At 31.6% G+C, this 25,648-nt stretch overlaps 1 protein-coding gene across 3 annotated transcripts in view; it reads right to left on the bottom strand.

Annotated features, from left to right (window-relative positions):
- The window catches only part of LOC143246348 (uncharacterized), a 41,208-nt gene that overhangs the window by 12,352 nt on the left and 3,208 nt on the right, over positions 1-25,648 (bottom strand). For 2 of the 3 annotated variants that reach the window (XM_076492913.1, XM_076492915.1), the window contains exons 3-26: positions 21,771-21,952; positions 19,961-20,220; positions 16,742-16,804; positions 16,463-16,573; positions 15,992-16,107; positions 15,567-15,622; positions 13,310-13,362; positions 12,790-12,908; positions 12,383-12,533; positions 11,559-11,617; positions 10,728-10,864; positions 9,991-10,097; positions 8,907-8,945; positions 8,139-8,266; positions 7,637-7,707; positions 7,031-7,095; positions 6,378-6,525; positions 5,827-5,944; positions 4,613-4,713; positions 4,401-4,472; positions 2,232-2,338; positions 1,514-1,586; positions 820-921; positions 120-290 (exon numbers count right to left, since the gene is read on the bottom strand). In XM_076492913.1, the coding sequence (XP_076349028.1) occupies positions 120-290; positions 820-921; positions 1,514-1,586; positions 2,232-2,338; positions 4,401-4,472; positions 4,613-4,713; positions 5,827-5,944; positions 6,378-6,525; positions 7,031-7,095; positions 7,637-7,707; positions 8,139-8,266; positions 8,907-8,945; positions 9,991-10,097; positions 10,728-10,864; positions 11,559-11,617; positions 12,383-12,533; positions 12,790-12,908; positions 13,310-13,362; positions 15,567-15,622; positions 15,992-16,107; positions 16,463-16,573; positions 16,742-16,804; positions 19,961-20,220; positions 21,771-21,952 (2,609 nt within the window). Of the gene's footprint in view, positions 1-119; positions 291-819; positions 922-1,513; positions 1,587-2,231; positions 2,339-4,400; positions 4,473-4,612; positions 4,714-5,826; positions 5,945-6,377; positions 6,526-7,030; positions 7,096-7,636; positions 7,708-8,138; positions 8,267-8,906; positions 8,946-9,990; positions 10,098-10,727; positions 10,865-11,558; positions 11,618-12,382; positions 12,534-12,789; positions 12,909-13,309; positions 13,363-15,566; positions 15,623-15,991; positions 16,108-16,462; positions 16,574-16,741; positions 16,805-19,960; positions 20,221-21,770; positions 21,953-22,474; positions 22,702-25,648 lie in introns of those variants that run through there. The other variant, XM_076492914.1, reaches the window with a different exon arrangement.

The following is a 25,648-nucleotide window of genomic DNA, read 5'->3' as shown; positions in this document are numbered from 1 at the left end:
CACGTATTCTTTAATACATTATCTGAAAACGTACAAATTAGGATGATAACTCCTTTCCTATTCAAACGATTCTTGGTAATTATATATATATATATATATATCTACAGGTGCATATTTACCACTAGTTTATTCAGTAGTGTCTTCCACTTTAGAAGTTTCGGAATGTATCCAAATCTGTGGATCACTTTCTGCCTTATCTGCTCCCGTTCTTCTATAAGTCTACCAAACATAGACAACTCCCAGGCTCGTGATATCAGACTATCTTCTTCCTCCACTTCCTTCATTATAGACTGACTCAAAGCAAGAGGAATTTGTTTAAACATAATTTTTACCCTATGGTATTTCAAAGGGTTATTATCCACGCTATGTTTCATATAATATATGTTTATTTTATTCTTAACCACACTTTTTAATTATATGTGATGTGAAAAACAAAATTAATATTACATGCTATTTTATAGGCATATTAACAACATCAGTATCATAATACAACAAGTTTATTCATTTGCAAAGGTAAAGTATAAATATAAAATAATCATCTCTAAAATTATTAACAGGACTTTCGGAAATGTTTAAATTTTGTGAAAATTCGATCCATGCGAAAACCTTGTAAATTTAAAAAAGTACAATACTCAGTAGCTAATATTTTTATACTTTATGTAATAATTAACTTCTTTTATACACGGCATAAAAACTTTAAGATACTATGAAGTAAATTAAAATAATTAGAAAAATAAAAATTCTAATTCGGAAACTCACAACTTATTACTAACACATTTTCTTGAGACATACGTACGGCCGAATCCAGTAAAATCCTACCTCTTCCATCACAAACAAGCTGCGGTTGTGAGAAATAATTAGATCAGATGTGAAAAGTGGAATGAAAGGATGCCACCGCCCTCGTTTCTGATGCAAATACATCTGAATAAAAAATAAATTTATATCTCCATCTCACAATTAAAATATTACTAGATCAAAACCAATTATTTTTAACCATTCTGGAAGACGTTAATGAGTGATAATTTTTTTATTTTAACAGGATAATATTTAGTCAACGTATTTTCTTGTTTTAGTGTTGCCATAATCTATTCAAATGTCACTAGTAACAATACAAACAGCAGCAACAACGCAACAAAAATATTAATGTTTATGTCCCCCCCTAGTGGCACATCGTAGTGACTGCAGAATCACACTATAGCTCTGTGCTTACCAAACAAACAAATTAATGTTTATATATTGTGTAACGAAATGGTTAGGACATTTATTTAACAAACTACATAAATCGTCTTCTCTAAGATTATTATTTTTGTACTATTGTATTATGTGAAGTTCTAAAGTTTATGTTTTGGATGTTCATGTGATATAATCTGTGTATGAAAATGTTAATTCTGCAATAACACAAAGAGATAATGATAAAATAATGTTATAACTAAAGTATGATAAAAATTACAGGTATTAAGAAAACACATTAACAACACATTAATTAACGATATCAAACTGAGTAAATGCTTACTATAAAAGCTGTTCTAAAAAGTTTATATTCTGTTGTTAGGCACAAAGGTGACGATGCTCCGGGAAATACCTCCCTGTATGTTTAAGAAAAAAAAAAACGTTTATGTTAATATTTATGATATATTTATTTCGAACAGCTATCAACAGCAAGTGTAAACCACAAGTCATTATTATTTCTGCTGGGTATACTGTAATTTGCCTATTTTGATATATATATATCTTGTGATCAACACTGTCCCTTATAAGTGGTCTGAATTTTAGGTTGAGATTGCTACTATCCGTTACAGGTGGTCTGACATTTAGGGTCAGTTTGTTCCGAAACAATCAAGGCAGAAAACAAATCCTAAATTACAAAAAGAGAAATTAGTGGATAAAAGTTTTTCGAACTTACTTAAAGTTTCGTATATTCTTACAACAAAAATCTGAAGATTTTAATAATGTCTGTAATTGTAAGAATTATCAAAAAAGTAAAATGATAAATTTTACACGATAGTTTTGACAATCATATCATGATTAAATATTCTATATTTATTAAGTGATAAATGAATGAAATTTTTAATAGTGTCCATCGCTGATATCGAAACCAGATTGTTATCGTTATAAGGTTACAAACTTACTTCTGAAAAACAGAGAGGCATGTAGATTTGAGAAAATCATTTCCTTGTTTTAAACTAAGCGTCTGTGAAAACATAAAATGAAATAAATGTTATATAACTTACCCCACGTTTGCTATGGTTAAGTATTCATTTTCTGTTAATAATCCACTATCCAATCCGTGCACTATCTCGTAATCAGTAGGTTTATCCTCGGTAGTTATTGGTCGAGCCTGTGGGGTGATAAAAATAAAACTTTTTAAGTCGTTTAAGCTACTTTAGAAAATGTCATGTAAACCCTAGCCAAATACGAGTATGTTTGAACACAACAACAACAAGAAAGTTGCATGTTTAGGCAGTACTAAATCGGATTATTAATTAGTCGGTAAAATATTTATGATATTAAGGCACATATGATATTTTGCTAAATATAAATGTAAGATCTAGTTAATTTCGAATTAGCTTCAAATATACAAAAGTAAATTCAGATCGATTCATTGAAATTTTAAACTATGTTGTTAATTCTGCATAAAGCTTACGTTTGTTTGCCCTGTTGCTATGTTATCGATTAGATAATAAATAGGAGGTGTCTTTTATTGTGTCTAGTATACATGTTAAACCGCAAATTGGCTATGACAGTAGAACAACATCGTTACATCCGAGAATTGTTGTGAAAAGAACCATCATATGAACGTTTTAAATTATGTTAATTATATAAAATTATACAGCTAAAAATATATAATTGAATTAGCTAAGATTTTTGTTTAAAAATATTAATATTGTTTTTTCAATTTCTTATTAACCTCCTAAATAACTTCAAGGTAACTTAAGAATATAGCATATTATATACATACGTAAAAAAGAAATAATTAATTAAATAGAGTAAAAGTAAATAAATAAATTGACAACTAAATAACATGACAAAAGATGTGTGTTTTATGGCAATGTCGTATCAGGCTATCTGCTGTGTCCATCGAGGGGAATCGAATCCCTGATTTTAGGGTCTAAATTTGCAGACTTTCTGCTTCTCAACAGGCGAAACAGGAATCCATAAATAAAAGGATGAAACAGTGTATTTTGGTTAATGACACAAACTACGTTACCGTGTGATCATCACCGTACAATACTATGATTATGAAAGGGTAGGATCTTTCCGTTTAGAGCAAAATATATAGAAGAAGAGCAAATTGCACAGATTAACCTCCAGTGGTCAATAGTCTCTTTTAATATAGAAAAAAAATATTAACAAATAGTTTTGAGTAGTATCTTATATAATCTATGTATAACGCAAATATTCGTGTAGATAAATAGCTTACTAAATTTAAGTCGCATTATGGACAGACGGGAATCAATTGATGACTTAACTATTTTAAGTTGTACTATATGTTTAATATGCAGCACCTTCCACCTTGTGTGACGGTGCATTTCTGTAAATTACGGGAAAATATATTTGTTGCGTAACATTCTTAAAATTTGCACTGTAAATAAAATCATTTCAAATTTTCAGAAGACTGAAAGTGAAAATCTTCTGTATTATTTACCAATCAAGGAATATTACCTACCAATGTCTGTGGAGTGGTAGCTGCTAGAATCTCTATTAATTAACTTCGTTCATAAGGTTATAGCAAAAGTAATCTTACTGTCTACGCATAAATGATATCCTAACATGCATATCTATCTAAATAATCAAAATTATCGTTTCACATTTCCAGAATTCAAATACAATGGCAATAATTGTAGTTCACTGAGGCATTAACGTATTAGCATAACCTTCGAAATGGTAAACGCTACCATTAATAGCTATTTACTTTACTCACGAATGTGATTTTGACGAGTTATTAGACTAGCCAAGTGAAAAAAAAAATTTCAAGTAAAAAAGAACAAGAAAATTGTTTCATTGGTCATAACGACAGAAAAAGAGATTGAAGAAAGAACAAGCAGCAACAGTAACAAACAAAACAAAACTGTGAGAGCTGTCGTGAGAATTAACATTAACTCTTTGATATCTTTGATGTGTAGTCATCAATATTTAAAATTCTATATCGAGTTACGATCAGTCATATTCACAGCTCTTTATCTAGCCATGATCCATATTCACAGTAATCCATATTCACAATTCCATATCTAGTATAATATACGTCATCTATATCAATAGTTTTACAATTAGTCTTGGTAATCCATATTTCTTGGTCTCTATATACAAGTCGAATTCTATTGTTAGACGGTGAGATATTAAGTTAATGCTAAATGAAAGTGAACCACAAAAAAGTTTGTAAAATTATGTTTTCCTCTCACCTGTAGGAGAAAAATTTTGTCGTTGCTGATTGCCCATTCAATGTCACGTGCAGATCCAAATGCCGACTCCACCTGGATATTAAAATATGATCTCAGACTCCAAAAGATAAATAAGTTGATTTTTATTTTTTCAAATAAACGATGGATAATGGATCATATTTACTAGCATACAACTGAAAAACTCGTTCGTTAGTTTATAACATCAAACTCACCAAGATAGCGACTTTACCAAGTGACTCCACTTCTTCCTTTGAAAGACACCAAGCACGTGATACTTGCTCATTTACTGTCTCTTCCTTAGTTCCACCCTCCTCTGAACATAAATTACAAACCTGTAAGCTTAAGTAAACTATATATTTTCACTACCGAAAGAAGATAAACGTTACGTAATATTTAATATCATGTTGATGAAGAGAATCAATACAACGGCTGACTGAAACAGTTTAGTTTCAATAACTTTCATTCGTAATTCATCCAGTCAAGATGATAACACATATCTCAGTTATTTTTATTATGTATATTTTCTAGCCATATACCCTGAGAAGGTAACTGATTGTACGCTACTATTACATCGTTATAAAAAACAATTGTATTCTGTCCACCCATATTCAACATTCATAATTTATTCTCGATCCTATTTTATAGTGTATAATACTTTAAATTACATAACGGAAGAACAAAGCATTTTCTGCAAATATGAGTTGATCACTGCCGTGCGTAACTTTAATAACGAAGGTACATCTAGTTTAGTTTTTGTTAATATACACCACGGAAGACGATGTTTTTTGTTTTGGAATTTCGCACAAAGATACTCGAGGGCTATCTGTGCTAGCCGTCCCTAATTTAGCAGTGTAAGACTAGAGGGAAGTCAGCTAGTCATCACCACCCACCGCCAACTCCTGGGCTACTCTTTTACCAACGAATAGTGGGATTGATTGTCACATTATAACGCCCCCACGGCTGGGAGGGCGAGCATGTTTGGCGCGAGTCGGGCGCGAACCCGTGACCCTCAGATTACGAAGCGCACGCCTTAACGCGCTAGGCCATGCCGGGCCACAACCACGGAAGACGAATGTACAGTTAAACTTTAATGTATTCATTCAGCAACAATCGCTACTTTTATAACATAGAGCAAACTTCTCAGTTTAAAACTTCACAACCAAAACACTGACATACACTGTTAAAGAATATGACGTGTATTGATCATTACTTTGAAAAGAAGGAATTAAAGAAGGAAAATGGAGATATTTCTTACCCTGGATATAAAGAAACAAACTTGATATTTACCGTTATAATATAATATACAAAATAAAATATTTTACACAAGTAAATTATTTGTTGTTTAAAATTGGGCATTTTACTTTTTTCTGTGATAATGATAGAATATTAACTTAAAATATTAAAACACAACTAAAAGCAGACAAACCTGTCATTTTGAATATCTTTTCTTTCTTTCCTAGGATTTGCTCATGAATACAGACGTCACCTTTGGTAGATTTCCGTAACGTATATGTATCGGGTTCTGAAGTTGCCGAAACCACTGACTAATAAAAATTAGATAAGTGTAATATATATTTTCTTTAAAGATGGCACATAGCAACCAGATATATGATACAATAAGATCATAATATCTTTTTTTTTGTAAAAAAATTGAGGCAAAATTCTATATTCAATTCGTCATAGGATAACAGCATAGTTATCTGTTTAATACGCAACAGAATTAACAGATTTTTCAATTTTTCATCGTACTTTGGTATTAATAACGTATGTACTGTCAAGTGAACCGTGTTTGTAAAACAAATACTACTAAATTAAGCACTTTAACGCTACTAAACGGATAGTTATTCGCTTTTAAGCAACAGGCTTTTTTCTGATAACTTATTAAAATAACATCTCATTTTCTCTTCGACTGTTAACCTTTGTAAAATGAATCTCTATTATAAAAAGATGAATAACAAATTAACTAGTTTGTGTTACCTCTCCCAATCCGTAGTTAGCTGAGATTGAGATATAAGACGGATGTCCTGTGACGGGATGAGCAGTAAACATCACCCCGGCCACTTGAGATGGCACCATCTCTTGGATTACCAATGCCATATGTGAGCCTACTGGTTGTCCATTTTGCCTAGAATAAAACAACATTTAAATTTATTTCTTTATTCTTTTCAGCATACAACTACACAATGGGTTGTCTGTACTGTGCTTTTCGCAATGACTGAACCCCAAATGATAGCGTTATAATCTTTCTCTATCTTACCGCAGGGACACCAAAGGTACAACAAGCAAGTGCCAAACAAATGTCACAAAGTAAATGAAGCTAATCAGATTTGATCTTGTTTTTATCTTTAAATGTACCAGCCAAAACATTCATTGGTAAATAGAGTACCCTAACAGTTGAGGGTGAGTGGTGATGACTAACTGCCTTTCCTCTATTCTTACACTGCTAAATTAGGGATGCTTTTAACGAAAAAAGCACTTGTATAGCTTTTGAAGAAATTCTGAAACAAACAGACTAGAGTGTCTAATATTATTCAATTTTCTGTAACCGTTTCGTAAGTAATTTACTTTGCCAGAGTTTATTGTAAGTTATTGTAATGTGAAATACCAGTGGAAAGAACTGAGTTATTTACCTTCGATATTGGACAGAATTAAACGCCACAGAGGAGGCCCAACAATGACTAATAGCTGTGTAGACCTATGAAAGAAGTAAATATGTATCGTTACTTAAGAATCATGCGAATGATATCTTCTAATACTAATAATACTATATTTGTGTCAAATGCAGATCCAATTCATTATAATTAGTTGTCTTTATGAACACTTCGATAAGATTATCGAAATAAATATGGTGTTGTCAAGTTAAAGGGGTTGTCTACCTGGTACTTCTTCGAATACTTGAGCTATTTATAACACAATAATCTTTTGGAATATGACGATTAGTTGATCAAGTTATTTTTATTAATTTTGAACTAATAATAATAATATATGTTAAACATGTAAAAATTAGATTTAGAAAAATAATATAATCTTTCTAATTGATCTGTAATTAAATGAAACGTCGAGCAAGAAACTGTAATGCCTTAAAACGAGTGAAGCAACTGTAAAACAAATACTGCGAGTACAACAGTCACTCATGCTTTGAAATATATCAATTTATATTCAGCCACCTTTTATTAACGAAATAAAATTAATTACCACAGAACAACAAGACACACGATTCGTTCGAAACTCCTTACTTGAGAAAGACCTTTAACTCCAAGGATCGTTTTCATCTGCCCTGCTGCTGAAGTTTCACAGCTATCTTCCCCTAGTTAGAGATATAAACATGTAACTGTGATGTTTGTTTATTGTTAATAAGTAATGCACAAAAATCAATACGTTGCATACTTTTGGTATCGAATTTAAATACTCTCAGATTTACCTCCGAGTCACTGGGGAGTGGCATAATTGTGATTAACCGTGTGCTGTAACTGTACTAAAGATGGTGTTATTTTAGATTATTTTAATTAAAATATTACAGAAACATAAAAATATCGAAGCGTCTTTTAAAGCATCATTTTCTGTGGGTTCAGATAAATATTTATGAAACGTAAACATCCTATAAAACGTGGAATAAAACGATGGGCATACAATGAAAAAGAAATAGTAGAATACATAAAGATGTTTCAACTCTGCATTATGCAGAACGAGTTGTTTTTTTAGTCGTTTTAATCTTGCCAGAAAACACCAACATCCTACCTACATCTGAAGATCGTACAGCTAATCGTAGTTCATCTATATCTTTCGAGAAAGTTCTCTTTAACGCTTTAGACACTTTATCTTTTAGTTCGTCTGTCAGTGGAACGTTTATGAACTCCTCAACTGCACTGTAGAACAAATATAACGGTCAGCGTTAAACCAAGCGAACACTGATATATATATGTGTGCGTATGTATGCTTATCTTTTAAACTAATCATGTCGACTTTATAAGTTCTTCAATAACAGTACAGTGTATAAAGAATTATTTCATCTTTTCAAGAAGTTAAACTGTAAACACCATTAACTAAGCCCAACACTTTAATCATCGCTTTCTTTTTACTTCTGAATTTACAAATCGCTAAATTATTATTATTTCATCCATATTTCGCGTCTATTGAAGTAATCTAGGGTATGCAGTTGCACAGCAAAACCATATCGAACCATAGCTGTGTCAACCAACTGGAATCGAGCCCATGATTTCAGTGCTGTAAACCGTACACTCACCACTATCTCATCGGGAGATATATATCGTATGATATTTGTTTGTTTTTCGTATAGTCTAATCAAAGGGCTGGCTCTATATTGTTAACTACGGAATTAAACCCCATGTTTTCTCGATATAAGCCTTCAGACTTACTGCTGAATCACTTAACTTCAGTATTAAGGTTATGATAATCAGTGTAATGACGTGTAAGTAATTAATATCCCAAAGTGTTGTTGCAGTTTTCTACAAACAAAAAGTGTTATAGATATTAATGCCCTCTTACCTGGAACTTGCTCTTTTCAAAATATCGGTGTTTTCCTCGCTTGAAATACGTATAAAAATGACATTTAATATAGAAATTATTATTTAAATAAACAAGAAACTTTGAATTCGAACTTATAATTTTCACATCAGAAAATGGGGGCATATGCCACCTTTTGCTTTTTATATACTCAATATAAATTCACTTAGTTTTTCACATTACCTGCAAGTGCAGAAAAAATAAGGAATTATTTAGCTTTAATTATTTATTACGATAATTATATTTCAACTCAAACAATCGAACTGTTGAGCGTATAACGTTTAAAGTTAGCAACGGGCTTAGTGTAATATCATCTCACAATGTCATTTAATACAATGTGGTATTGTAACAAACATTAGCTTAAAGTTGGAATTTAATGTACGTTACAATTTCTTGAAAAAATTAAATTTGTCCATTAATTAGGTGCTTAAACTTTTAATTGTGTTTTAAAATTTTGTTTAAATCACGATCTACTTGAGAAGCTCCACCTAGTGAGATATGACAAGCTTTTATAAAGGACAACAGAACAGAAATAACTGAATTTTAAGCTCCATAAGACATTAATTGTCGATATCAAATTCAACATAATTATTTGTTTATGCAAGAAGATGTGGAGGAATGTATCTTGTAAATCACTATCACAAAGTTAACACGTATAATATTATTTATATATTTGATGTAATTATAGCATGTATGAAAATATTCTTTTCGATATTTCCAAACTTTCTTTAAATAAATTTCAATCTAAATATTCTAACAGCTTTATTACATAATTGTTTAAAGTTATATACTTTACAATAATCCGATAGCTAATTATCTTACAACGCATGGAACTATGAAAAAACTCATTTAAAAAATTCACTTTTCGTAAATATTTATATATTAAGATTACAATTTTAGCTATATAGTAATTTGTGTAATTTCATCATGAAGTTAATTTTGAATGATAATCGTAATCTAAGAATATAATCCAACTCGCAGAGTAAGAAAATTATTCATAAATAGCAAAATGAAAATCGACTTATAAATATCCACATTAAAGAAACAATATGAATTTCGAAGTCACCTGATGGCTTTCTGAACAGAACTAAAAGCCAGTTCTAACTGTGGATGTTCCACTAGGTGGCGACGAAAGGCAGCGGTAGTTAGAACAATGCCATTAGGAACATGAAACTAAATGTCAGAAAAATTTTAACGTTTCATTAGTATCTACTAGTATATTTAGTTTTATAACAAAAATGGAATGACCATTTATTCATATCTAATAATTTTCTTCTTTCAAATGAATGTCACATTGAGATATCTTCTGTGTGAAGCGCAAAAAACTATCACCTCATTTTAAAAGCTTTGGAAGTCCATAAACTCTCGGTGTTTTCATGATCACATAATTTAATAGTTTTGAAAAGAACTTATAATTTTTTATAGAATTCCTGTTAGTTTCTAGATAATTACGATTTCTTTATTCTAATAAATTTCAAGTCCAATTACCAAATGAATCAAAAAGTATAGATAAGAAAAAAGCATTTTTAATACTTTAAACTACAATGTCGAATTCTAGAAATAAACTTCATCACGAACAAAAAAGTGATTAAATAACAACATTAAAATAATGTTTATAAGATAAACTAAGTGTGAATACAACAAAACGTCATACGTAGTCTGTCTATATAAAAGTCAAGAAGTTCAAGGCTCTCTTCGAAAAATTGATTAACTACAAATCTCTGAGAAATATAATAATAAAAACGATTAGCCTTCACTTCTTCCTTAGTGTATTGAGATTAACTAGTATTAAAAATACCTTACCTTTTTAGTTTCGTTACTCAACTTCATTAAATATGCAAGAGACATTCCTTTCCCTCCAACTACTGTTGAACTCATACACAAAGGATCAGACAAACTTTGGACTTGAGGGATGACTGTATAGTCGTTTAAGAGTAAATCTGTAACAATGAGTATACTTTATGTTAGTGTTATAAAACAACTTTATGATCCAAAGATTGGAATATGACTCCAAGGAAAAAGGTTTTAAGGGTTAAAACTACAAAGTACGTTTGTATGTAGTTAAAAAAAAGCTATCTGTGCTGTGCTCACTGTGGGTTTCAAAACTCGATTTTTAACCTTATAATCCATCAGCCTTACCGTTGTTACCTCAATATTTACAAAATTGCTAGCATTTTGAAAGTTATAAAATTACTATTAGATATTTTGAGTAGTGTATTATTAATTGGAAGGTGTGAAAAACACAAAGGGTGTCATTTGAGAAATTTATCTGTACAAATGTGAAATGTACTCAGGTGGCAATATTTGAAACATCAGTATGTTTCAATGATTACACACTATTGTCTATAATTTAAAGTTCCATTGTAACAATTTAACTGTTCAACAACCTCAGTGTCATACCCCATAAGGAAGAATTTCCTTTAAACTATTACGCATTTACTAAATATATCACAGTGATATCACGACATAAAGCGATGAGTTCTGTATCAGCAAGTCGTCCAAGAAAAGTGCATTTAATACACTGTAATATGTTGCACATCTAAGTTACAGTAATTCGTAGCTTCGAAAAGATTTGTTTAAAACTCTTAATCTCTTTAGAAACATATCGACTTAAAGGTACTAATAATAACTTACCTTCACCAAAGAGTTGGATTTGTTTCTGGCGTTGTTCCTTCTGTCTTGGTTTTTCATTTCTATTGATAAAAATTTAACATGACAATTAAATCCACCTTTCAACTTGGCATAATAATCGAAAAAATAATATTATTCAACACATATTATTTATGTATTTGACTCTACTTTCACGTAATTAATTTAATTTATGCAGAATATTAATATTTGAAATTTGAGAAAAAGTCATTAAAAATATAACAGTAAAATTAAAAACTAATTTTCTTATCTTTTATTGAATAGTTCAAGTTACTCGTAGAGCGTAAATCTACAGTACTTTTTCTAAAAGACGAACAAAACAATTCCAACGTAAAAAGTAAACATTTTATTATTCGTAATATGATTAGCCATCATTTTATTAATACGAAAAAATAAACATAAATGAAACATAATAATATCTATGTTTAGATAATTAAATTATAATTAAAAAATAACTTGTTTTGTTGCAGGAAAGAAATATTGTTAATGACAAACGAAAAGTATAATTAGAGAGTAATGACGAAATTCATTAAGATGAGAAACTTTACAGCTTATTGATGGTTAATGTGATACAAAAATTGAAAAGCAGCGAAAATTCAACGAACATGATGTACGCATAAAAATAAGAATGAAATGTAATTATCCTAGAAAACGAAAAACAGAATTAGAATATTTTATTGTTATCAAACTGTATTTATGGGTGAATACCAAAAGTTAAGAAAAATGTACGTATAATAAATATTTAGACAAGTTCTAAATAGGAGCACTTTTCAGTACAAGATAACAAAATATTAAACAGAAAAAGCTACCTTTCACCATACTCCACAATGCCCCTACCCTTCTCTCTACCTATTGAGAAACTTGCTAGTCTAGTATAATGTCTATGTTCCCATTGATTCCCTCTGTAGGTAAAGAAATTGTTCTCCTCCAAGGTAACTTTTACAGGGTACAATTTGTTTCCTATTAAATACATATATCATTGATTATATGTTTAACACAATTATTGTAATGTGTTATTAATGAAAATAACAATCTAACTGTATTATCTAACTGTGAAACTATGTAGTAAAGAAAAAAATTACACAAGATATTTCAACAGCGAAATAAGTGGCATAAATATTACATTTGTGTAACAGGATAACTCACTTTGTGACAAAAAAGTTTTGCAGTAAATTCGTATAGTTACATATAATACTAAATTATAACAATGCCTTACCTGCTAGACACATGACAGTCCACTCTTGCCAAATTTGATCAGTTGGAAGTAGAGACAGATCACAGTCTTGCAATGGATGAATGGTATGATTTGGAAGAGCGATATACCCACAGTGCAAACTGAAACAGAATGGCAAGCTTACATTTTATGAGTTAGATCATGAAAGTTAGACGTTATTCACAACTTCTGTTGCTACATAGATAATAGAATATAACAGATCAAGCTATTAATCTTAATTTGTATTGCAAAAATAAGAAAAATTGTTACCTTCAAAATATTTTCATAAATTTAAATTAAATAAAATCTGTTTGGCTGGAAGTTTATGTAATTATTGAAATTTATTACTTCTTTTTATAAGGAAAGCTAGAAAACAAAATGAAGAAGTATGACGAATAGAAAGAAAACAAAAACCCATTGATAAGTAATTTTAATCGTGTGGGTAAATGACAAGATTTTTAGCTTCCATTATATCGTATTATTAGTCAAAATTAATGAATACGATACAGATGTCATTACTTACTGAGTAGAAAACCCAGGTAAAGGTACAAGACTAATGTTGAATGTCATACCATCCTAAAATCATCACCAAAAGATGAAGAAAACAATCAGTTAATGATAACAATTATGAATGTTGCGTAACATGTAATGTACAATTAAAATTTTGTAAAAAAAATTAAAATAATAGTGTATGATATTCTGAAATGGGAAAAATACTTTCTAAATAATAGTTCTTTTGTTTGAGATGATGATAGAGTTAAGATAAATATATTTTTAATTAAGTTCGTATTGCCTCGGAAAAAAAATTACTTAAACTTCTTACAATGTGGCGTGCGACTCGTAATCCGAAGATCGCGGGTTCGCGCCCGCGTCGCGCTAAAACATGCTCGCCCTCCCAGCCGTGGGGGCGTTATAATGTTACGGTCAATCCCACTATTCGTTGGTAAAAGAGTAGCCCAAGAGTTGGCGGTGGGTGGTGATGACTAGCTGCCTTCCCTCTAGTCTTACACTGCTAAATTAGGGACGGCTAGCACAGATAGCCCTCGAGTAGCTTTGTGCGAAATTTCAAAACAAACAAACAATCTTACAATGTACATTTCCTGAATAACCTTTATATATTAGGACACAAAATCTTGTAAATGTTTCATTGAATAATTCTAAAATATTTAATGTAGAGTTGTTTTTATATTCCAGGAAGTTAATAATACAATGCTCAAAAAGTTAAAGTAACAAGAACATATTTCAGTATATTTTCTTTATAACTAAATTTATGTATGAAAAACATATCCGTTTGTATACAAGTGTATTTTTTAAGCTTGCGAGTGAAGTTTGAAACAACTCAAATGAAACTCACCTCATTGAAGGAGAATATAACTCAACGTACTCTATATAAGGCTGTTATGTGAAACATGCATTTCTCATTAATTTTCGAAACAAACACCAACATGGATCTTTCGCGGCTCGTTTTGTCAGTGTGTACCTTCTTCTAGTGTACCCAAGCAAGTAGGCACCGTCTGACATATAACAAGGTGTCAAGGGCGTTCCAGATGCTGGAAGATGGCCATCACAGTAAGGAGGGAGGCACCGCGCGTCCGTGTGTCACCAAGCGTAATCAGTCGACTTTGGCGACGTTAGCAGGAGACGAACTTTTATGACAGGAGACCAGGTCAAGGTCGTCATCACTGCACAACAGACATAGATGGCCGCTACATCGTGGCCACCGCTCTGCGGGACAGAGTGGTTAATGTTCGGTCACTGCGAAATGACCTTCAGCATTCCACTGGAACCTATGTTTCAATCCAAAGAGTTCGCAATCGTCTGCATGAAGGACGCCTTAGGGCCAGACGACCTGCAAGAGGCATTATTCTGACAGCGCGCACCCGTGCAGCCAGGTTAAATTTTGCTCGTCAGCATTTGGACTGGGAACTTCATCAATGGGCAACCGTGCAGAGCAGGTTCACTGTGTCTCGTGATGCTAAACGTGCGAAAATGTGGAGACGCCTAGGAAAGCGATTTTCCGTTTGTAACATTGTGCAAGTCGACGCTTATGGAGGAGGTCCTGTAATGGTCTGGGCAGGTATACGCTTGGGTGCCCGCACAGAGCTACTCATAGTCGACAGGGATGCTCTGAACACACGAGGATATGGAGAAAAAGTTCTGGAACCCCTTGTGGGGCCTTTTGCAGGTGCTGTAGGCAATAGGTTCATTCTCATGCAGGTTAATACGTCACCTGACGTCGCGAGACTTGTATGGACTTCCTTAACGAGGAAGGAATAAAGACTTTTGAGTGGCCAGCCCGAGCTTTAGATTTAAATCAGATTGAACATTTTAGGGATATGTTTTCATGGTAGACGAGTGGGCTGCTATATCCCAAGATAATATCGATTGACTGATTCGAAGTGTGCCAAATCGGTGTCAGGAGTGTATCACAGCCTGTGGAGGTCACACTAGATGATGAATGTTTTAAACATTTTTTGAATAAACGCATGTAATCTGTTTAAAGTATTGCATAATATGGGATATCAGTTTTGGTGAAATCGGTCATTTTTAAAAATTTTATTTCTACATGTTTTACCGTTCATCACACATTACAAAATGGATACAGATGGAACTGAAATGAGACAAATTACCTAAAAGACTAAAAATATTATCACATATGAAACACTGAGATAAATTATATAAGAAAAAGTACTTGTTCATTTAATTTTTAAGCAGTTCATAAACGTTTGTGTGTATTAATCTTCAGTAAGTTTCTCTGCAATTATATGTATTCAACGTACCTTCATATGACCATAAATGTGTATGTAACGATCATAACGAGTCTGGTCCAATGAGTCTGGAAAGTTTTAATATGAACATTTATGAAAAACTTATCACTGGCTAATTGTTCAACAGCTTAAGTTTTAATTCGAATGCTTATGTGAGAGACATATTTATGTACATACACGAAATGGTGCTTAATCGTGGTGCATCGCAATAAAATATAAGTGATAACAATATATAAATGTACATAAATTGGTTTAAAAAGCTTACAAACTGGAGTATTTCAATGAAGTGAATTTAAATTTGTTTATAATTGTGAATAAACAAAGAGTAACCCACAATTATAACTAGGATTACGAGTTATGCAATTTTACTTACAAAACAAATAAATTTGACTCATGAAGATGAGAGAAACATAACTTAGAATTTCAAATAAACTTACTACTCTCTCTGGTTTTTAATCCCCAAAGCAACATTTCCTTTTCATCTTCATCTTCAAAGGTAACCGTTCCTTTCCACTGGCCCCATTGATCATAGCGATCTTGAGATTCGGTGATCCTTTAAAATACCTTATTTTATCTTCTTTCGGATACTATTAATTTGTTTATATTTAAATTATATTTATAATTGTTTGTATTTTTATACATTTTTAAATAATTAAACTTAATTCTTTCCTAATGTACTGACGTAATAAGCACATCCGTTGCATTCACATGCTATAATGAGGTAAATGTTAGGTTTTTCCAAAATAAAGTTTTGATGGAAACTTTGTGAACATTTTGATAGTCCTATTCTTTACCAAATAATCTTCACGTATGCATACGTTTGCATATTGGTTTAGATATGATACTATTATTGTTTAATTAAAAATGCCTTTACAAGATCGATTTTATGCAATTGAATGTAAACTAACCTTTCGTAAGAGGGAAACCCTTGCTTCCACGTACCACGTGCTATAGCCTCACTTAAAAGTCTAGGGAAGAAGTCGATCTTGAAGTCAAAAGGCAAACTTGTCACAGTCCAACTAAAATAATGAAATTGTTACAAATAATGTAACAATTGCCAATTAACTCTTTATTTTAAAATAATTCTTATCGTAAAACAAGTAAAGTTTATTTTGTTGTTGTTACTGTCAGATTCACTTTGTCAATATTTTTCTAAACAGTAAATTATATATAACTAAAACACTTACATGAAAGAAAACTTCACATGTACATCCTCCTCTTGAGCCTGAAGTCCAGTTGGAGTGATTTTCCTATCAGTGATAACAGTAAACAGTTACAAGGCTCGTTTATCAATCAAGGTCGAAATTATGTATATATTTCAAAATCCACTTATTCTTTAAAAGAACGCCACTTTAGATATGCTTATTGTTACAACTATTCAATCACATTTTCGTTTAGCGAAAGTGTTACGGTAGATTAGTTTGTGCTGATTTGTAACATTATACTAATAGTGCATGTAGTTATTCTGCCCGTAATTATTTATCAGTAAATTCTTTCTCCAAAATGCGTACTTAGTATCTAGTTTAAACATTCGGACCTTCGCTATTGTTAAAAATAACTTAATCTTTCTTGTACGACGTCTTGATCAGAGCATTTGAAAGATAATTGCAATAACAAATGTTCTGATAATGTGGTTTGTTGTCCTTTACTTTAATAAATGCTAGTATTCTCTGATATACACCCTGAAGTAGGTACAGATAAGTGTTTCACTCATCTTACCTCCAGTCATACTATTAAAATCTCAAACATTTGATGAAACTGAAAATATTTTGATTTATTTCATCGAAATGAAATTATTTTTTTTCTTTCAAGACAGGTTGTAAGCGTTAAAAATTATTGTTTCAAAATTAGGCGGGAGTTGCCCTGTGACAAATAGCAACATTCAGACTTTGTTACTAAAATGCTGGATGCATTTCTCTAGAGTCTATAGAAACATTGCACGTAGATATACTTTGGGCACTCCACAATTAATTTTAATACACAATGCATTAAATATTACACCTTCTCCAATAACACTACCTCTCTTATCTTCCAAAACCACGTGCCATCATCAGTGTCAAGTTAATTATCTACCTTCCTCCAAACCTTAAGTAATCATTATTACAAATCAACTTCAAGGTAAAATGTCATTTTGGGCTCCAACAAATATAGTATCAAACCTACCTTCTTTTTAATGGAAGATCATAGTAACTACTCTTCCAACATTAAAATTAAATCTCGTGACGAACCCCCAGTAATATCAAAACTTTCTCTTCTTCGTTTAAAAGCGAGACATAATATATTAACGACCACATTAAATGAGTCGAAACCCAATCACAAATAAACATTTATATTAAGAGGGCCATAATAATACATTGAGTTGTTTTTTCTTCATTGAAACAAAGATATATTGTCTTCATTATGAAATAAATTAACACTTCAAGATTTGATTTGTAAAAACATTTTCAGCTTCTTGGAGTAGCCAGAGAATTTCTATATACAGAACACTGAACCCATCAAAACTCCTGGAATTTGTAGAGATAATATTTTTTTTTTATTTCTTCACTTGTGATAATTCCTTTTTTCGTTTGCCATCCGTATTAATTTTATTATTTACTTAAGATTTTGTGTATCTTAACTTCGGATCAAACTTCGAATTTATCATTAATAGTATTCAAGCTTATCGTCGAGCTTCCAGAGAAAGCAAAGTGACAAGTTTTGTGATAAACTACCACTCGAACAAAATATACAAAATACAAAAGCATGAGAGGCTGACATTTTGTGTCAATAATACAGTTGGTCTACTCTTGAACGCTTTGACGGTCACTCTATTAGTGGTTATAAATTTCATGAACGAAAAATGAGAAATTATGTTCACTCAAAATAAACAGTATTTGCTTTTGGTTATAATAAGAAATGGAAAAGTGTCATTTTCTCAAACTTATTATTCTACATTTTAATATCATATTCATGTAAACTTTTCTTTATATCTTAATCATTTGCTCCAATATAGTGGAATACACTTTGTAGGTGTTGTCTAAATCAGTGTCGAAATATTGATCTAAGGTATTTTAAACTGATAACTTAAAGTCTCGACATCTATGGAAATAAAACATTTCACGTGATTTGTTTTATGGTTTTTCTTTGTTTCTTATTTCCCTGTGAACTCACGTTTATGGAACATCCTGTGTATACTAGTACAAAGTACAAAGCTGTTCCTTCAAATGTTTAGCGTACCAAACAAACTAAGTCTGAAACAATTCTCTAAAATAACATCTATCTATCCATAAATGATCCCTAAAACATTTTAAACAGCGGATTTCATTCCTTAATTTCAAAAAATGAAAACAACAATAAAGCAAACCACTTGAAATATTTTAGAATAAAGCTCATCCTGAAGATTTACGTTCTAGGTTATATCAGTGGTTCGTTGATTTCCTCTTTATGTAGATACATGAATATCGAAAAAACGCAGATAATATATCACAATTAGGTGCCTACATAAAATTTTAAATATTTCTAAATGAACATATAGTCAGTTTCATAGAACTTAGTGCATATATCTAATTGCATACATGAATGTAAATCAATTATTCCTACCAGAGCTAACACTCTTTGTGGGCAAAGTCGAAATGTGAAATTTTAACGATAACTTTGCTCAGAATGACGAGTTATTTACTAAAGGAACTTCCACAATTTTCTAATACTTCACCAATATACACAGCTTTTTATTTAATACTTGTAACTCCCAAGATTACACCATTTGGTATAAAGTGATGTACACTAGTAAAAGTAATTAAAGGATAAATAATAATTATACATCTAGTCATTAAACATTATTTACCGTATTCCAAGAATACAATTGTTTATTTTCAAATACTTTTTTCTTATACTTTTTATTTGTTCGGTGTTTGTTTCAGGTTTTCACGTGAGGCTACGGAATGGATATCTTTTCACAGCCATCTCTAATTTTGAGCTGATAGACTAGAAGGTAAGAAACCAGTTCCAGATCAGTAACCCTAACAAATCGCTTCGCTTTCTTTAGACTGACCAAATCGTGAGATTTTTCTAACAGCCCACACGCATCCCCAATGTTCGAAATACGTTTTTGTAGCAAGAAGATACGAATTTGATAAAAACATGTTAATGATTAGGCTATGCTAAACCTCTCATCTTATCAGATTAAGGCGTTTCTTGTTAGTTAAAATTATATTATATGCTGTATCTCATAGCTTCACATTATTGTAAAAATACTACTTCAAACGATCGTTGCAAGACAAAATACATCATTGATTTAAGAAAAAATTTATATCGTACCCATTTATTTGATCAACGACTTGAAAAAATGAAAAGAGAAAAAAGTTTTCATTTTTTTTATGTCAATATTTTTGTGTAAAAATAAAAAGATGAACATAAAACAATTTTACCTTAAAAGTCCATTATAAGATATTCTCCACTTTCGAAGTGGATTAAGACATTTTATTCGAATCCCAGCTGCTACAAAAACATCTTTCTCTCTGTACAAAACGTTAGTTTCTGGGTGAATCGGAAGTTGATACAAAGTACTTGTTTCTGCATGTTTCAAATGAAGCTGGACTTCCGCTTCATCACCTCTTCTTCTGATGACACGTAGAACTATACAGTCGCCAGCGCTGTTTACTCCAAAGAAAAATATTTCGTCGCTATGCTGAAACAATTAACTTCTATTATTGTATCAAATGTAAATTCAGGTATTATAATATTGATAATATGTTTTACAGTTTGCTTATTGCGTGCTCTGTTTCTTCGAAAAAGTGTTCGTTATTTTTATTCAAACTTCAGTAAAACATATAGAAATTTGGAAAACTAGTTTTGGATTTATACCACTTTTACTCCTGTCACTTACCATCAGAGAATCCCTAACAAAAGTTGATACTCACTAATTTCGTCACTAACGTTCATTTCAGTTTAAAACATCTCTGTACTTAACTTCAAATCAAACATATCTCAAAAACTTTTCTTGTATTTTCGTAATCAATGAATCGGGTGTGACCTGGATATCAATTAACTCTATCAGATTGCTTGCGAAAACGTCCAAGATCCACGTCTCAATGCCCTTAAAGACATTTAACACTTTCAGTTGTGGTGCTTATAAGAGAGAGATTTCATTTACTTTCATAATGCATCAAAAGTCTTAAAATGTACAGCGCGAATTTTCACCAGCGTATATATATAAATAATTGAGGACAATGCAGGAGTTTGAGCGTGGTATTGGGGTTACTGTAAGTTACAAATGTTTTTTAGGCTCAGTGGGGATACTCAAGTATGTTATGTATATTGTTACTGCTAATGTTTCTGAGTTGGTTGAAATAAACAAAATGTATGGAACATCAGGACAACCCTGCAGATCAATAAATTACTAGAATATCATTGCATTCACATATACCTGGATTAAGAAAATATTGTTTATCATTTCGTTTCTACCGTCGAATAAAAAGTTCTTACTTATTTACAACTATTCATGATAACTGTTTCGTTATTATACATACACACAACTGGTCAATATATTAAGAGCTTGTGTGTATTCCAATATATTCATATTTTCTACTAAAGTTGCAGACCTGAAAACGTTTTTTTCTTCCTTTCTTTGCAGATTGGATCTAAGACAAACAGATTTACACTTTCAGTTTAATTTGAATGGATATTACATGTGTAGTAATTGTTGTTTATGTGTTTAGAGTTTCAAACAAAGTTATATGCAGTGACTATCTATTGTAGGGCACCAAAGAACACAAAATGCTGAAAGCGTTTCACACCACCTGAACACGATCTCTGACCATCATATGAAAACGAATCTAACGCTGCGTTTTTATCTCGCGACTACCAAATTCTGAGTCAATTACCAAAGCCACCAGGCCGCGCATGATACAAAATAGGTAAATTGTTTTGATATTATAGAAAATCATTTATTGAAGAGAAAAAAATAGTTTTTCTAGTTGTTTGTATTCTCTTGCGAACTGTGAAATCTATTATGAATACATGAAATCGATCCTTCTCTACTCTTCATAACGCCAAAATATTGATTATTATAAATAAAACACTATTCTAAACAGTTTACTAAAATATGCTAAAAACTAATTTAAAAGTATAAGGTTTTATATTACGTTTGTTAAGCAAACAGCATGAATGAAATATACTTTATAACTGCACATCTGTAATTTTAATTTGAAACTAAATTTACTAATAATTTCAGCTTACATTAACTTTCTGTAGATATCTAGGGTTTTCCAAATTTCTTTCTTTTTCAGATGCTATGATTCCAAACTTTACTGGCCCCTGTCGGTAATCAGTTGTAATATCTACAAGTCGCCGTTGCAGAGAGTTTCGTTTAAACAGTAAATACAGAAAAACAAGAAAGTGTTTTACTCGGAGAAGGACATCTGAAAGAAGACAGAAAGAGATAAAAAATAATCATTTTTCTTATTGATCAAACATTAAAGATTGTAATGACTTCAAACTACGACTTTTAAATTACCTAATCATTGATTTTGATTCGAACTTGTGGTTTTATGAGACATGAGGTGTGGTATGACATTATCTATCTATAATAATTAAAACATCTTTTTTTTTCAGCTTGTTTCGGATACTCGCGCAAAGTCATGTAACGATAATCAAGTTGTTAATTTTGGGCTAATGAAATAAGAGTTCTAGTCCGCGGCATCCAACACCATATTGGTGTTACACTAATCGAATTAATAAGCTTTTTACCCCGAAACTAGCATTCCTTTTACCTATATTCAGCTGCAACGAATATCCTGTTAAGTGTAATTACCCTGCATTTATTTTTGAATATGAATAAACTCATGTTTCTATTACTGGTTACTATTACTATTATTCATTCTAGTATATAATACAGATATAGCTAAAAGAGATAAAAGGTACTTTATAAATGTAGTTCTTACTTTTAGTTTTCTGTTTATCCAGAGCGCTGAACCATTCGTAAGTTATTTTGTACAAAAGTACTAACGGAAAACTCAAAACGTTAATAATAATTTCTAGTACTGAACGCATTATGCCTCTGTCTCCTGTCGATGTAACATTGCTGAATTAATAGATATTTATATTCACTTTTTTAAGTAAATTCACAACGAAACCAGTTCTCTTGATAACGATGAATCACATGATACATCACACTCGACCATGGACTTACGACTCGTTCTTTCAAGAGTCTTGTTTTTATTGAACCACATTATCAATAACTTATTTTGTTTATCTGAGTGATGAAATATCTGAATCTATCAACCAAGTCGAAAATTTTCGTATCATGAAAACTACTTATGCAGTGTAATAAAACATACTGTTTAAGGACAACAACGGACCTGTTGGTCCATTTCGGCTCTCCCATCCTCTAAGTCTAAGCTAAATTAAAACTATAAGATAAATAAATTTACAAAATTTCAAAGCCAGCACTTATCATTCATGCAAGTATCAATAGTTCTTTTAAAGTCACTCAAATTTACTGCCTTAACAACGTTCGAAGGTAACCATTCCATTGGCCGACCACTTGACTTGAAAAACAAAATTGTATTAACTGAATCACGCTTCTACCTAATATAAATTTATATTCGTGTCTCCTAGTTCTATAATTCTTGATTTTAAGTACGGAAATATTCAGACATTGATATTAATAATTCCATTTACAATCTTAAAAACTTCAATCAAATTGCATCTAATTCTTTTTCTTTGAAGAGTAAACAATTTTAAGGATCTTAACCTTTCCTAGTATAACAATCACTCAATCCCAAGTACCATTGTTATAGCCGAAACCGAGAAAACCGAAAATTCCGTATCACTATTTTAGTTTTAAAGGTCAGTGGACTGGGGTGGTTAGGGATATTCATATCCCCTTCCCTCTTCGCGATACAATTTCTGTTCTTATTTTCTTGATTTTTTGAATTTGGGTTCTGTTGTTTTTTATTTTGCCCAGTAGATATTTGAAATTGTAGTTGATTCAGAGTAGTGCGGAGAAAGGTGCGGTCGGATCAAGGTAGTCGAGAGAAGGCGATCAGGGCCGATAACATGATGTCAGCTGTTCAAGGTAGATGACGTGTTGACGGAAGAAGGAAAAGAAGGAAGGCAACAAACACTCGACAAAAGATTCATCAAATGTCCCGTGATCAGGATCATGGAGTTGCTGGGATAGATAAATCCACGTGTCTTAGAATTTGCTGTGGTGATTCTTGTATTCTATTGCTTGCTAATATTGGAGTGGGTGACACATTCTAGGCACGACTGTCATCAATGTTTGAGTTTTAGCTCTAATAAATTCTTAATACTTAATCTTGATTGACTAGTCGGACCACTATAGTATTCCTGCTAACGCCTCTTCAGGCAACAAATCATCACCGACTAGTATTTCAGTGATATATTTTTTGTTCATTGACTTTTTAACCTCTGAATTTAAAACTTCAGCAATTTTGAGCAATTCCGTCTCGTTATATATTTCTAGTTGTTCTTGATAATCAAACATCATCAAATCTTGATGGAATTGATGTATATAAATTTAATTATAGTTTGAATTCGAATTTACTTCAACTTTTGTTACATCAGACACGCTCGCCCTTTCATCTGTGAGGGCATTAAAATGTGACAATCAATACCATTATTCTTTGGTAACAGAGTAGCCTAACAGTTGACAGTGGGTGGCAAAGACTAACTGTCTTCTCTCTGGTCTTACACTGCTAAATAAGTGACGGCTAACCCAAATACTTCTTGTGTAGCTTTGCACGAAGTTAAGAAAGAAACAAACGTAAACGCACAATTTAAAATTGCATAAAACTCGACTACAAAAAGACAAAAACCTTTATGATATAGTAATTTCTAAAATCATAGTTGCATAATAAAACATGAGCAAACTGAGGTATTTTTATAAGTTCAAAATACATTTTATGAAATATTTTTCTTCTATTAAATCTATCTAGACTTTCAAAGAAGATTTCTACTAAGTTCTATACCACAACGAATTCTCATGATATATCAACGTAACAAAACCCAAATTACACATTCTTTATGTCAAATGTAATACGCTGACACTAATTCTCAACATTTTTGTTTCCTTGAATCTTTTTCAGTACACCCCGGGTGGCATCCAGAATTACCACGTCACCTGTGTGGAACAGAAAACACAAACTGTCATTAGGGACGATTACTGTAACTTCATAAGCATATTTATAGAAATACTAGTTTGAAAAGTTCAGTTGGATACACCTGTTGTTGTGTACTAAGTATTAAAATTTTGTTACAGATGTGCTAGGTAAAAAACAGCTGCTGGTGGTTCAATAAAATAGCAGTTGCCGTTATTCCTGTGGTGCAGTGGCCAATACACGATCTCACATCGTAGTGTCTGTTTTCGTTTCTAGACCATTTCACATGGTACACTCACCATTTTTGTCCATTCATTATTGAATGTAGTACAGCCGTCATTATTGCTTCTAAAACATCTACCTCATACAGTCATCATTTTATTTTATACGACTTCCCAGTTTTTGCAGAGGTACTTAATATTTCTAATAAAAGTAAATCTATTCAAAACTTTACAAACATTGAAACTAAAATGTAACAACGTTCGTGAGCTACTATGAAACCATTAACCTTAACACGGTGTAATTAACTTTATAAATATTCATCAATTCTCTTTGCTTCATTCTTTTTAAACACAAAGCAATACAATGAGATTTAGAAGCCCTGATAACTGCAAGTATTGAAACCTGGTTCAAATCGTTATTAGTCCCAAGACTTACTGCTGAATCTCTGAATGCAATCATTCTTGAACAAATAACATTACATCTACATAGAAATACCTATTAAAATGACGTAACACCTACTTCTGGAGAAAATACTTTCTTATTACTTGAAGGCTATATTTTACTTCATTTTCAGATTTTAGTGAAATATTCAGACGTATTCGTAGATTTTGAATGCGATTTCTTCATTAATGATGTAGGTTATTACTTGTGTATAATACATTTTTTGCATATTGAAGATAATTTTTTTTTTCGGACGTATCATGTAGCAACACTTGACACGTAAAATATTCATAAACTTATATAAAAGGATGTATTCAGAGTTCGAATATT

The sequence above is a fragment of the Tachypleus tridentatus genome, chromosome 3 (genome assembly GCF_004210375.1).
Source record: "Tachypleus tridentatus isolate NWPU-2018 chromosome 3, ASM421037v1, whole genome shotgun sequence".
Lineage (NCBI taxonomy): Eukaryota > Metazoa > Arthropoda > Merostomata > Xiphosura > Limulidae > Tachypleus > Tachypleus tridentatus.
Note: the sequence above shows the minus strand (reverse complement) of the source record. Positions and strands in the feature narration are given on the sequence as shown.